This window comes from Molothrus aeneus, chromosome 1 (genome assembly GCF_037042795.1).
Source record: "Molothrus aeneus isolate 106 chromosome 1, BPBGC_Maene_1.0, whole genome shotgun sequence".
In the NCBI taxonomy this organism is placed as follows: Eukaryota; Metazoa; Chordata; class Aves; order Passeriformes; family Icteridae; genus Molothrus; species Molothrus aeneus.
Genome location: NC_089646.1, coordinates 69,612,795 through 69,626,525, shown reverse-complemented (window position 1 = coordinate 69,626,525; position 13,731 = coordinate 69,612,795). Strand labels below are relative to the sequence as shown.

Here is a 13,731-nt window from a genome sequence, read left to right as displayed (position 1 = left end):
TCAAGTATCATCACAAACGGCACCCACCCAACGAACATGCTGTGGGTGATGCAGACACTGGTAGGACTAAAAGCCCATGGCGCCAAAGTGTTGGCTCGCTGCTGATGTGTCAAATATCACAAGGCAAAAGGCTTTGTCTCTCTTCTGTCACCCTGATTTATTAGACGTTAAAAAAGACAAAGTACCCAGACACGCAAACATCGCTGTTTTGGGAAGGTCTGTGAAATGGTTAATGCGCTTGTTCCGCACAAAAATGTAAAGTGTCGGTTCTCTGATTACCTGCTGCTGGAAAGTGTTTGGACAGGTGCTGTGTTTCACCAGCCGTCTGTCAGGGCTGACAGCTCGGATTTATGGCTGTGCACCGGGGCCGGCCGGTCCCTGCGGCCGCTCCGCCCGCCCGGCGGGGCTGCTGCGGTGCCTCCGCCGTGTGTGCGGGGCCACAGCACCGGCACAGCCGCTTCTCCCTGCCCATGCGTTCATTCGCTCGGAAGAAACCTAGTCGGCGTGCTCTGAGAAGTAGCGCGAATGGGACAATTCCCACCCAAAGGTCAACAGGGGGAAATTCGTCTCTTGCCTCCTCTTAGGAGGATGATGCTCAAGCAGGAGGAGGCGGAGAAGACCATCCCTACCGAAAGCCGCACAGCCCCGCCGCCGAGCGGGCTCCGGACAGCAGGCGATACCCGCCCCCTGCTCCCATCGCCCCGCACCACTTTAAACTCTCATCTCTGATGATGATGATAAAGATTGTCTGAGATTGTCTTAGCCCTGTCCAAACAAGGGCTAAGAAAGCATCGCGAGGACACAGATATCCCTGTTACTGTGCTGGAGGCATACGTTTCTCGACGTATCAAAAAATGGAGTTTCACAGAAGATAAATACAGAATAGAATACTTGTAAACAAGGGATATATCGAACTCTGCAGGCTTTTTTTTCTTCTTTTTTCTTTTTTTTGTAAGTAAAAAGCTCAATGTCATCCTGTTAAGCATACGTTTACACACAATTCATCCTTATTCACACTTAAAAACATCCGATTAAAATACACACTTGTGGCTATAACAACAAATTCTGCTTTCCATCAATATACTTCTAACATACCCTGAAATATGACCTTTACAGATGGACAGAAGCAAAAGATATTAGGAGTTGCATGCTAACAGGTCATACGGACTCCTATAAAAAAGAGATGGTAAAATACAAGCCAGAGGAAAGAGCAGATTATGGAAGGGTAGATTAATATTTGCACAGAGCCTTGAAGGCAGAATGATGTCGAAATAGTGTGTGTGTATGTGTGCGTGCGCGTGTGTACATAAAAACCAATTCCTTCAAGGGCTGGATTACTTCATACATTAGTCACTAATCTCTCGCAATGTTCTGATGGATGTTAAGGTCTGAGCTTAACGCACCGTGAAATCTATTTGAGCTGTATTGAAACAAGTCGGTGTTTTCGGCCGCAGATTTTTCTGTTTAAAGCTTTCCTTTCACAACACACCTTTGCTATTCGGAATAATTTTTGCGAGTAGGGCAGAAGACAGCCTCTGAATCTCGGCGCTGAGGGGAAAAGAGGTGGGAGAGAAACTCCGAGGTCCGAAATAGATGTAATTAAAAATTCTCCTTGACATCTTTTTTTTTTAGGTAACCTGTGCTTACAGAGGACTTGAAGGGGAAAAAACCCGCCGATTTTCATACTTTTAAAAGTATTAATTAAAGCAAGCAGCCGAACAAACGAACCCCGAATGATCATTTCAGCATTTGTATAACTCTTCGAGTTCGGGGATGACATTGATTTGAATTCAGCAGGACAGGCAGTTAGCCCCCTAACCTTTCCTTTTACCCGACTTAGCCTTTCTGAGGCTTTGCTGATCACTTCTGACAACACAAATCAGCCTTAACACAACGCCCGTCGGGAGAAGGCAACGCGTGCGAAGTTTTTATTACCAACAGAATCTCCCCAGCTTTCAACCCGCTGAGGATTCGCCCGCTGGAAGTGCCACCGGGGATGTCTCCACCAGAAGTAACCGGGGCCCGGTAGTGCCAGTGACCTTCCTGAAGCGAGTTTTCCTTGGACCGAGAGATGACAACAGGATTACATGTCGCCTGCTGTCCTTCGTGGAAAAAATAACAAAAAAAGCCCCAAAAACCAACCAACCAAACAAAAAAACCCAAACCAAACCGAACCAAAAAAACCGAGGGGAAGAAGAAAAAAAAAAAAAGGCAGATGTACAGGATTTTCACAGGCTGCCCCTACGTCAGGCGGTTTGCCTGCAAATCTCTCCGCCTGCAAATCGCCAGCATTTCTGCAGGGCTGAGCCCCGGCGAGAAATTCTGATTTGACTCGAGGAATTGCAGAGGACTTTCATTCCTGGAGGCAGCCCAAGAGGAGAACCTCTCATCTCCCGAGACCAAAATAAGGCGGGTCCATAGGTGGCACCTCCACCCGCCGGCAGGGATGGGGATGAAAGGGTGGGCAGCCCTGCTGCTCTCTCGGCCCTTGCCAAGCTTCTCGGCCCAGGCTGTCCCACGACAGGCTTCCCACCCTCACGCCAGCACAGACACCACGCTCTTCTCCTTATTACCGCCTTTATTTAGGGGGCAGCTTTTATTCGGGGGAAAGGAGAAAGGAAAACATGGTGGCCGAGCGTCAATAAAATGCACACGCACATATATTACATACAAACACAAAAATAAAATACGAAAACATTTACTCTTCTCTTTCCAGTAGCAATGGTCTTGGCCATAAACGTAGAACGCCAGCCAGTACAGGAGATAACGCCTGACATTTCCTTGAGCCCTTTCCCCTCTCCCGCCCCCTCCAATAATTAATTTAAAAAGCTGCACTCTCTTTGTGTTAAAAACACTACTTTTATAAATAATTTAATATCCTCCCTTCCCAGGAAATGCCAGTTGCCGGACAGGAGAAAAGGTTTCTTTTGGCACAGTGATGCATTGCTTTGCAGTACAGACCTACGGCTCCTCAGCAGACCCTGGCCCCCTCCCCTACTCTCTCGCTGCTGCTCCCGGCCCCCTCCCTCCTCCCCGCCCTCCCAAGCGCACAGCGCATCCCCCAGCGGCCGCCACCGCGCCCCTCCGCGGGGCACCCCCACCCTGCTGCCCCAGGCTTCGGTAGCAGGAGATGTGGGGACAAGAGAGGGGCATAGAAAGGAGATATGGCGAGGGACTGGCTTAAGTCAAGTAGTCTCAACGAACAGTAAGAAGCACTTGAGGCTCATGGCTATGTCCAAACCGACAGTTTGATTTTTTCCTATTTTTTCCTTTTTTTTTTTTTTTTTTTTTTTTGGCTTAAGTTAAACTCACTGTCATTTCACTAAGGCACAGTCACCGAGGCTTTTGCTTGGAGGCTGTGGTCGCCTCTGAAGTTTAAAGTGCGGGATCCAGAGCCTCCTCCTTTCCCCCTCCACGCCTCCCCGGGCAGGTCCCTCGCAGGGGAGGAGGGGGGCTCCATTAAGCCAGCGGGGTCTCCACGGCGTACGGCTGGAACGAGGCCGAGCCCCCCGCCGCCGGCGGCAGCGGCCCGGCCAGCCGGAGGGGCGCGTACAGCGGGGAGCCGGGCGGCGGCCCCCGCCCGCCCTTGGGGATTCCGCCGTGGAACAGCGGCGCCCGCGGCCGCTCCGCCAGCGGCGCCGCCTCCCCCGGGGCCAGCGCGGGCCGCCCGCCCCCCAGCAGCAGCGGCGGCGGCGAGGGCTCTCCCAGCCCGTAGGCGCAGAGCTGCAGGAGGCCCCCGCCGTAGAGGGCGGCGGCGGGCGGGGGCTGCGCGGCAGGTGGGTAGGGCAGCAGCGGGTACGGGCCGGGCAGCAGGTGCGGGGCCGCGGGCGGTGCCGGCCACAGGAGGCGGCCGTGCGGGGTCGGCGGCGGCTGCGGGGCGGCGCGGGGTCCTGTCGGCCGCTGCAGGAGGCTCTCGATGGCGAAGGAGCTGGAGAACTTGGCAGCGCCGCCGCCCGCCGGCCTCGCCCCGCCGCCCCCCGCCGCTGCCTCCTTGGCTCCCGGCGCGCAGTGACAGGGCGAGGAGGCGCAGCAGCACCGCGGGGAAGCGCCGGGGGACGCGGCGCCCGCTCCGGCCGCCTCCTGCGGCACTTGCGGCGGGACGCCGGCGGCGGGGCGGGCGGGCTGCGGCGGCGGGGCGGCGCGGCTGAGGCGCTTGCGGCGGCGGCGGAAGACGCCGTCGGCGAAGGTGTACTCGCTGCTGGGGTTCAGCATCCAGTAGTTGTCCTTGCCCCAGGGCCGCGCCGGGTCGCGCAGCACCTTGACGAAGCAGTCGTTGAGGGAGAGGTTGTGGCGCACCGAGTTGCGCCAGCCGGTGTAGGCGCCGCGGAAGAAGGGGAAGCGGCTCATCAGGTAGTCATTGATCTCGGCCAGGGTCAGGCGGCCGCCGGCCGAGTCGCGGATGGCCATGGCGATGAGCGCGATGTAGGAGTAGGGCGGTTTCGGGCGCCGCGTGTAGGGTTTCCCCTTGGCGCTCTCGGCAGGCGGCGGCGGCGGGGGCTGCGGCGTGGGGGGCGGCGGCGGGGGATGCCCCGGCCGCCCGGCCCCGCCGCCCGGGCTGTTGGCCGCGCAGTCACCGTCCGAGCCCAGCTCGCTCTCCGCCGGAGCGGGGGAGAGCGAGCCGCTGCCTTCCTGGTCGCTGCCGGTGCTCAGCTTGTCCTCATAGTGCTGCGAGAACACTTCCAGCTTCATGGCGGCGCCGCTGCCGGCCCCCCCGCACCCCGCGGCTCCGCTGGGCGGGCGCGACCCCCGCCCCTCGGCGCGGCCTCAAGGGAGGCGGGAGGCAGCCAGGCGACCCAGCGGCTTTCGGTCCTCTCGCCGGCTTGGACAGCTCCGCGGCGGCAGGCGCCCGCCTCAGCCCCGCTCGGTGCCCGGGTCGCTCGCACGGGCCGGCCCCTTCGCGGCCGGTGGGCGCCGAGGACGGGCTGCGGTGCCCTGCCGCCTTCGGGACCGGGCGATTCCTCCGGGCTTCCACCTCCTTCTTCCCCACTGGGGTGCTCGCTCTCCTTTCGCCTCCTTTTTGTCCTTCTCGCTCTTTACTCTCGCTGCTCCATGGGGCCGAAGGAGAGGGGCGAGGAGGTCCCCGTGGAGCCGGTGCGAGTAGAGGGCGGGCGGGCGGCTGCCGGAGCCGGCACTTCTCCGCGTCCGCCCGGGCTCGGTGCTCCTCGGGGGCGCTGCCGCTGCTGCCGTTCGGCGCACCCCGGGCGCGGGGAGAAGCTCTCGAGGGCCGTCGGGGATACTCCGCTCTCTCCGGCTTCGAGCCCTGTCAGTGCCGGGACGCCGGGCTGGCTCCTCGCTGCGTGGCGGGCAGTAGATGGGTTATTAGGGTTATTAGTGTTATTGTCATTATCTCTCCCTTCCCCTGTGGTTGTGTGTCTCTCCACCACTTTCAGACCAGCCCATTATAACGCCGGCGAGAGGCGGAGCCAGGACAAAGATCTGAAAGGGTGGTGGGTGGAGAAGCAAGGTAGCAAAGGTGGGTATGCCCTAATAAGCCGTATCAGAGCCATAATTAGCCAAGATGACAGCGAGGTCTTGTTGGAAAGTTATTTTACGAAACTTGTTTGTATTTTCTCCTGCCAGGTCCCTCCCCTTCCCCGGGTATTTCGAACGAAGCCGCAGTTCGGCGCGACTAAGCAGAGCCGGCCCGCCTCCCAGGTGTAAAATGCAGAATGACTTATAGATGGCAGAGCTGAACCTGTTACGTGCAGTGATTTATTTTAATAGCGCCGTACAAAGCAACAAGTTGTAATATGACAGCTCAACAACCTGTTGGAAAATAATACATGGCTTTGCAGTTGTGAATTCCTAATGATTTATGTAGCCTGACAAAACTGTTTCAGTCCTGGTCTTCTCTTTCCTTCTGTCATAAGCACACCTGGTGCAGAGGTAGAATGGGAACAGGTAGGCAATGCTTTGGAGTTTTGCTATGAGAGAGTTAGTCAAAGCCTTAACCTCAGTTTTACGTGTGCTACTGTTTCTGTAGTAGCATTGCTTAAGCTCTTCTGGATGGTGTGTTTGTAACCTCTCTCTTACAACTGCCACTCTCTAGTAAAATCTTTTATTGTGTAGGTTTTGGGTTCGGGTGTTTTTAATGGTAATTTTAACATTTTTAAAATCACTGTGAGTCTGTAAATTTCTCATAAAACTTGGGACTATGTATTCTGCAATTTTACCTAGACATTCTTCTTCTTTAAAAAAATTAGTTATCCTTTTTGGGTTTCTTTTTAGGTTTAAATTGTCAGGGTCTTGCCCTCCTTCAGAGGTTTTTTTTTTTTTCTCCTTCAACATTATGCTAGGTAGAAGAACTCAATGACAAGAGCTAGCTGGCAGCAGCTTCTCTGAAAACTCCCTGTTCTGCTCACTGTTCAGCGTCCATTGCAAAATTCCATTTCACTTCATATGGCAGTAGCGCTGGCGTCTGCAAAACAATAACAATAACATCAGCAGAAATCCAGTGTGGTGCTTATGTTTTATTTCTCATATGTATGCTTTGAATTTTGTGTCCTGGAGTAAGAGTTGGATTGCTCCATATTTTCCAAAAGCAGTCTTTCTAAATCAGACCTTAGTTTAGAATAAATACATAATGCAGAGTCACTCTGGTTAGAACTATTCCACTGTGGTCTGGCTCTCAAGAAGTATTGGAGAGGAAGATGAAAAAAATGCAGGTTTAAAAGACTAAGAGGAGAAACAAACAGCCCTACTTTCTATCTTGATCTCTCTTGAACAGAATATATGTTCCCCCCCACACACCTGTATTTTGTTTCAAAGCTTTGCCATTTCTTCAGTCTGCATGAGTTTACATGGTAAATACTGAAGACTGAGAGGTTCTTATGTCCCCCTCTTGAAAACTTTAATAGAAATAATAATACACTGGATGTCTTGCTGTTCTCACAAAAGCTGTACCACTTGAGAAAACAGGCAATTCAGAAAGACAAAAATAAGAGGAGGGAGACCTCTCTTGGTTCATTGTTGTTGTTGTCTCCATGTGATGTAAACTGAAATCCTTCAATAAAGTGTTGTCTTAGCTGTAGGTGCCAATGTTTGTGTTTAAGGGTATGGGAAAAAGGTATCATTCCTTCCAAAACTCATATTTTCTATGATGATGCCAATGGCAAGGGTAGGTTTGTTCCTCTTCCTGCTTTTGTTGTAAATAGCAGTGAAGTAGCGATGATTTGCTAGCTTGCCTTTGATGTTTATTTTATTACCGTTCCACTATTTGTGTGGAAAATGTACACATTGTCTCTTATCTTTATTCAAAGAACTTAAAAAGTCATTCAAATGCTGTAGGTAAACACGTCAGACATAACAGAAGCTTTTTCACAGCCATACTTCAAAACTAGGAGTGGATGGCAAAGCTGGTTTTACAAGATTCAAGAGGGGACAGAAGCTTGTACTCAAAATAATACAAAGATAGCTATTAATGGGTGGGAGCAGGGAACCTTTCTGAGATCAGCACTGATTCTTGTTGTGGCTCAAGGCCCCTTTGCTATCTCTGAGCCAGTGCCTGTTGTAAACTCTACCTTGAAATCTCTGGTGGCTCTGACCTGAGAAAATATATGAAAGGTGCTTATGAAAAGTCTGTGCTGGGTTTAAACAGAGCCTTCCTGGCCTGAGTGAGAGCAATATCAAGCCCATTGCTAATGTTGCTAATGAAACACAAGCAAAGTTGTAAGAGGTGGTGAAATAATCCAACTACTCCCATCTCTCACCACTGAGAGTATATGTAACCTCAAGTCTTTTCCTGCTATAGTTTTTAAAAAGGCACAGTATCGCCTTCAGGTTTATAAAGATTAACACAATCATCGGAAAAACTGATTCTGTTAAGTAAACTTCACATCAAAAGCACTTTGATGTGCTGTATTATAGCAAAGCCAAACACCCCACCCCCATCACCCCAAGAAAAAGCTCCAAAAACCTCCAGTGAAGCAAGGTAAAAAAAATCTAATTCTTTGTTCTAAAATGAAATGTCTCTTCCTCTTTAGATCAGCAGAGCAGGACTTTTTTTGATGTACAATCCCCTCTTTTCCTACCCAAAACAGTATCCAGTCAAAGACAAATGGCAAAACGTGAATGGTCACTTGAAAATCACGCGATCAGCTTTGCTTCCCATTTTTTGTAGTATTTCACTCATTTAATTCAGAAATAGTCTGCCAATGGGTACTTGGAAATGAGGTTGTATAGTCCTTTGCAATTTGCTTAAGCTACCAATTACAAAAATATTCCTTACTAAATGTAGAAAAATGCTTTGCTGTCTGGTAGTTGTGAGTGTATTTTTGGTTGATCCATGTTGTCTCCATGGTATTTTAAACCATGGAGATATGTGTTTTTTAGTTCAGCAAACATCATTCAAAACTGTGTCACGATATGTTCTTGGTTCAAATTCTTTTTAAAAATTATTTTTTCTAGTTTTTTTCTTTTTTTCACTCAGTTCTTTGTTACTTCTCTTTTCTGCCTTCTGTCTCTCCAGACCACTAACTATAGAGTAGAGAGGGGGGTTTCCAAGTAAGGTCATATAAGAACAACTGGTCAGTAAAAGTCTCTGTGGTGTCTGGAAAGTCCTATAGTTAGGGGCAGGCAAGCTTATTGGTGCACCTGAGATGTGCAGCACAGCAGCTGGACAAAGTGCTCCATCATCTCTTCTCCTGTGGCAGGCTGCAGGAGTGCACTGCCTTGCCATGGGCGATCAGCCTGGACAATGCAATACACGACGACGTGAGAAACAATGGAGCAGTTCAAAGAGCTCGCTCTGGATGGGCTGCTCGCAGCAGGAGATGTGCCTAGCATGCATAAATGAACTACAGTCTGTGAGGGCTGGCTAATTGCACTATGTATATTTTTGTAGTTGAAGGAAATCCAGCTAGAGACCAAGCCGTAGGAAAGGAGGTTAGTGGAAATTCCTTTAGACCTTGAGAGGAAGAGTTTGATCACTGAAGCAGAATGCATGTCTGCGTGAATTCCCTCATTGGGAAAGACTGGCACTTTTTCAGAACATCCATTCCCTGTGGGTAGAGATTTTCTCGTGTCTTTGGCAGGTACTAAGAGCTGAATTTACAATGGGGAGTTCCATTTCAACTTTGTTTCATGCAGTCTTTATTTTCTTGGGAGACATTACTCAGAATGAAATTTTCCCATGCTGAGAGCTTGGTATCACTTCCTCCCTGTGCCCACTTCATGTTCCATAAAAAATGTCTGCATCTAAGCAATTTTTTTTTTTTTTCCAGAGCCATGGATTGTGACAGAATGGGCAGGCACAGATTTTCTCCTGTGAAGGAAGTGACATTATTGTTCTTGTTATTAATGCTTAGTACTGGAGAAAAAAAATCCAGATTCTTACACCATCCTTTTCACCGACAAATCTCAGAGCTCTCCCATTTTACAGGCAACAAGGAATGATGGCAAGTCCTGCTGAAAATAATTTGGTAAGTCAGTTGCAACCCTGTCTGTAGAACTGAGCTCTCTGGAGCCCTTGTCCTGGGCTGTGTCCACTGAGGTATCCACCACAAGGCCTCACTGGAAAGTGCTGTACTATTTAGCAAGGAGCTGTCAAAATGGAGATTGCTCTGTCTCGAGACTCAGATAATTTATAGCTAATTCTCGCTTTTTACTAGTGCTGTGTTAAGCCTCCAGGGCTTGAATGAGGTTCCACACTGGCATAAGATGAACCTCTCTGGAATATATTGCAGGTTTGCAGTCTGAGAAATACGTGACATAAAAGAGTGCAGGGTGAGGTTAAATCAACACAGTATTTACAACATATTTTGTGATGACTTAATTCAGTAACTGTCCCCAAAGGCTTTTCTCATGGCTGATTACAGGGTTTCATGTAACTGCACCACGAGAGACAAAATCCAAATGGTGATGGACTTAGGGACTTGTGGATCTCTTCAAGGAAATTTTTCTTACAGTAAGGAAGAAACTGGTATTGGAAAGCAGCACATGTATCGATAATCCTGGATACATAATTGCCAGGAGAGAATTGCTTGCTAAGGGGCAGGCTCCACCGCAATTAGAAGTTAAGCTGTGTTATGCTTGTTATGAAGTTATGATGCAGAAGCCATTTGGTGAAATTCTGTGGCTCTCTGCCAAGCATAGTGAATGGTTTTTGCTACTGGTGCCAAACAAACTTAAAAAGAAACCATCATAGCTTGTTTTTGCTGGTGCCGAACCAAATATCTGTTGGCATCAAACTTGGTATTGATGCCAGAGGCTTGCTATCACTGGCCCGTGATATGAGGAAACACCAGCTGAGCTGTTACAATAGCCTCTCACTGCCTTCAAGTCCATGCATTGATGGAGGAAAGTGAACAACCTTGTAAGAAGAGAGTTACAGCAAAATTAACTGAGGGATGAAGGACTTTGAATATGTGATGGAGACTCACTGAACTTTGCTAGCCCTTGCTGGAGTACACCTAAGCCAACTCAAACCCACATATATTTTACATGGGTAAACAGTGACTTGAGATATGAAGAATATGTTTCAATTCAACAAAGTTCGAGTACTATTTATAGCACTGTGGATCAACAAATTAATCACCTTGCCAATAATATTCCAGTTGAACAGCAATAAGTATTTAACATTCTTACTTCTGGGTTGGATTTCTTTAGTTGTTTCTTTGTTTTCAAAAAGCTATTTTTGGGTGGAATCCCATGATTTATATAGGCATTAGCCAAATCTATGAATAAATAATGGTGTGAAAACCTTCCTGATTTTTATTTTTTCCAAGACCAAGTGAAATGCATTAAAATGGAGCTATTTGGGAGCAGGCTGCTGACAGTCAGACTTTGCTGTGGTAGGCAGGATTTGGCAGTACTACCCCTAAATTGTACCTCTCTGGTGCATTTTCTGTCCTCCATTTGCTGTGTTCTGTTTTCATTCTCTGCAGCCCCCCCAGACAGCTCCAGAACCATTGGTATCTTTGAAAATCTGGTCCATGCTGCTGCTGTCTTACTCCTGGAACAGGAGAGCAGAGTTATACCGAGGGCACATGCACTGCAGTACCTCGGGGGGTGAGGGATGGGGATTTATGTCCTGCAAACTGGTTCTAAAAATTGAGCATGTTTTCACCACCTTTGAGAGAAACATAGCAAATACTTGGAGAGCTGGTCCTTCTGTTGCTGCAGCTGTAATAAAATCATTAATTGTTAAGTTGCATGCACTGTGTATTTGATTTCCAGTTCTTAGGTGAGTTCTTAAGGGATTAGCTGAGTTTCAGTCTCTTTAAGGTGTGAATAAACATCCTGTTGCCTCACACCCATGAAATTTCTTCCCTACGGATGTCAGAGTGCTCTGTGCAGAGTGTTGCTATTTTGGTTCTCTAAGTAAAGGTTCACAGGGTTTGAATGTCTTGGCCAAACTTACACGATCTAAGATGGGAATGGAACATGGGTTTCCTAATTCCTCCACTACTTCTCTACCTACTAACCCTGTTGTTTCCCTGAACCTTTACATATACTTTAGTAGATTAATAATTAACCTCCAAGTGGGGCACTTTGAAGCAAATGTAAAATGAAACCGAACACTTGTCATGGTTTTTAGTCATACCAGATTTGCAAGTAGGGTGTGTTTAAATGATGCAGGTAGATAAAGTCTTGTTAATTTAGATTAGAGTAAAAGTCAGTGCCTTATCAAAGCAAGTGACTAATTAGGAAAACTATTACCTTTTGGAAAAGAAACAGTTGAACTATCACTCAAAATTATTTTAACTAATTGAACTGTGCAACTGCTCGGGCTCCTGCATCTGCTGAGAAAGAGGAAAGACAGAGAGCTTCTCCCAGGAATTGCCAGTGTTCTGGGGACTTTTTGATAATTTTGCTTTTAGAAAGTTAACAATACTTGTCATCACTGCATAAACAAGGAGAAGGGAGGAGAGTCCCGTGAGTCATCAAGGAGCCAAACATCCAGAATTTAAGTGAAGAACTGGAGCATTTGTACTAAATACACTGCCTTCATTCTCTTCACCTTACTGAGCCAACAGGACAGCAAAGTGCTCGTGAATGGTTCAAAATGATGAAGTGAATCTCAGGTCTGTAATAACAGACATTGGGCATTTGGGAACCTGCAAGGGTGGAAGCACCAGGGCAAATTCATGGTGTGAAAAGAAAGATTATGATCAGACTGTATTTATGTTCAGACAGATACATGCAATTGTGAAGAATCATTAAATAACTGTTAACCACACCTGCACAGAGCCTCTGGCAATGCTGGCTTATACAGAATCTCAAGAACTGCCATGTGCCTGACGTCATACCTTTGCAAGGAGAGAAAAGTCTTGGGTGTTAGCCCAAGACTGGTAAGTAAAACATAGTCCACAGATTTGTGCCAGTTTAATGTCTGCAAGTGACTTTCTGGTGTGTCACACCCAGTATCTTCTGCCCTGTAAACCTGTCAGCAGTCCTGATTTGTTTGCTTATGACCAGGTCTTACTAAACATCTCCAAATCTGCTTTAATGCAATGGCTCCTTCCCTCTAAGTCAGTCAGGACTGTGAGGAGGGAGTGGGTGAGTATGAGGGAGTCTAGCACAAACAGGATCCTAACTTTTCCGGGATCGTAATTTCTACTGTGGCACCAGATGCTGCTTAGGGTTTCTTTTTACATGGATCATTTTCCCTTTTAAAATATTGGGAGGTTTTGACATTTTTTTCATGATGGAAATGACATTTCAGAACCTTTTTATTTTCACTGTAAAAAATAAATTAATGGAAATATATGGGGGAGGGAATCAGGCAGGTTAAATGTAGCATAGGAAAAAGAAAAGGGAGCAAAGCTGAGATGAAGAGGTGAAGATGAGGAGAAAGTTGGAGTAGAGAGCTCCAACTGAGAACACATTGCAGAGCAGTTCCATTTAGACTGCAGAAAATTTTCAGGATGCCCAACAATCTCCAATTTGACTGTTTCTGCTGGTGTAATTTTTTGGACTGCTTACCTCAACAGCTTTCCTCAGGCTAGGGAGTTCTCTGGCTTTTCGTTTCCCATGATGCTTTTGGAAGTGATTGTCTTTCATCTACATTTTGTCTCTTGGAGTATACTTTTCCAGTCTTTCATGGCTAGGGGTGGTTGAGGAGTGGAGGTTTTTTTTTTTTTGTGGTTGATTTTGGTTTTGTTTTGTTTTACATGGAATAAAAATTACAAAAAAAAAAAAAAAAGCAAAAGTGAAGGTTGAACATCAGTATGTAATTCCTAAAGGGGTTGGGGTGCATCAGTTTGAAAGTTCTTTCTGCTTGTAATTTCTGTACAAAATATTTTCTCCTTTTATTTTTTTTCCCTAGTGAAAATCTCTAGCAACTGTTAAGAACAGGAGATTGTGAACGAGAAACAGAGCATGACATACACAAAGGGATTCAAAGATCTGCAGACTTCAGTATTCATTTATGAGCTCTGGCACCTGACATTGATGGATCAGGCAATGGAGATATTTACTCATCACTTATGAGAGTTCTTATTCATAGCTTGATTTATTTATGCCATAAGGGTTTGGAAGACAGTCCATTTTTACCTTTTCCATCTGACACACGGTCAGTGCCAAGAAACTCAACATGGCCCAACACAAATTAAAGATTTTTTTTAAGAGTTATCTAAGTGGTGTGGGGAAAACGGCCTCCTCCAGTGCTACTTTAAAAAATAGTCATCTCTGTGAGTAAATCTTGGTGACTTGGATAGAGTTTATTTTGAAGGCAGGATGTAACACCCAGTACCCTCTTATCCCTAGTTTGGCCTTTAAATGTACTATCAT

At 47.5% G+C, this 13,731-nt stretch overlaps 1 protein-coding gene and 1 long non-coding RNA gene across 2 annotated transcripts; one reads left to right on the top strand and one right to left on the bottom strand.

Annotated features, from left to right (window-relative positions):
• Positions 1–3,101: 3,101 nt before the first annotated feature.
• On the bottom strand, positions 3,102–4,689 carry FOXQ1 (forkhead box Q1). The gene has a single exon (XM_066545500.1). It carries the CDS (start codon positions 4,687–4,689, stop codon positions 3,460–3,462), a length of 1,230 nt encoding a protein of 409 aa, XP_066401597.1. The 3' UTR covers positions 3,102–3,459.
• A 506-nt stretch (positions 4,690–5,195) lies between these two features.
• Positions 5,196–11,146, top strand: LOC136553753 (uncharacterized). The gene is made up of 3 exons (XR_010783217.1): positions 5,196–5,473; positions 5,581–5,901; positions 9,222–11,146. It is a non-coding gene; the product is annotated as an uncharacterized lncRNA (long non-coding RNA).
• Positions 11,147–13,731: the final 2,585 nt, after the last annotated feature.

What these genes read in the sequence shown, in the direction of transcription:
- FOXQ1 (XM_066545500.1), bottom strand. Translation starts at nt 4,689, where the DNA reads ATGAAGCTGGAAGTGTTCTCGCAGCACTATGAGGACAAGCTGAGCACC.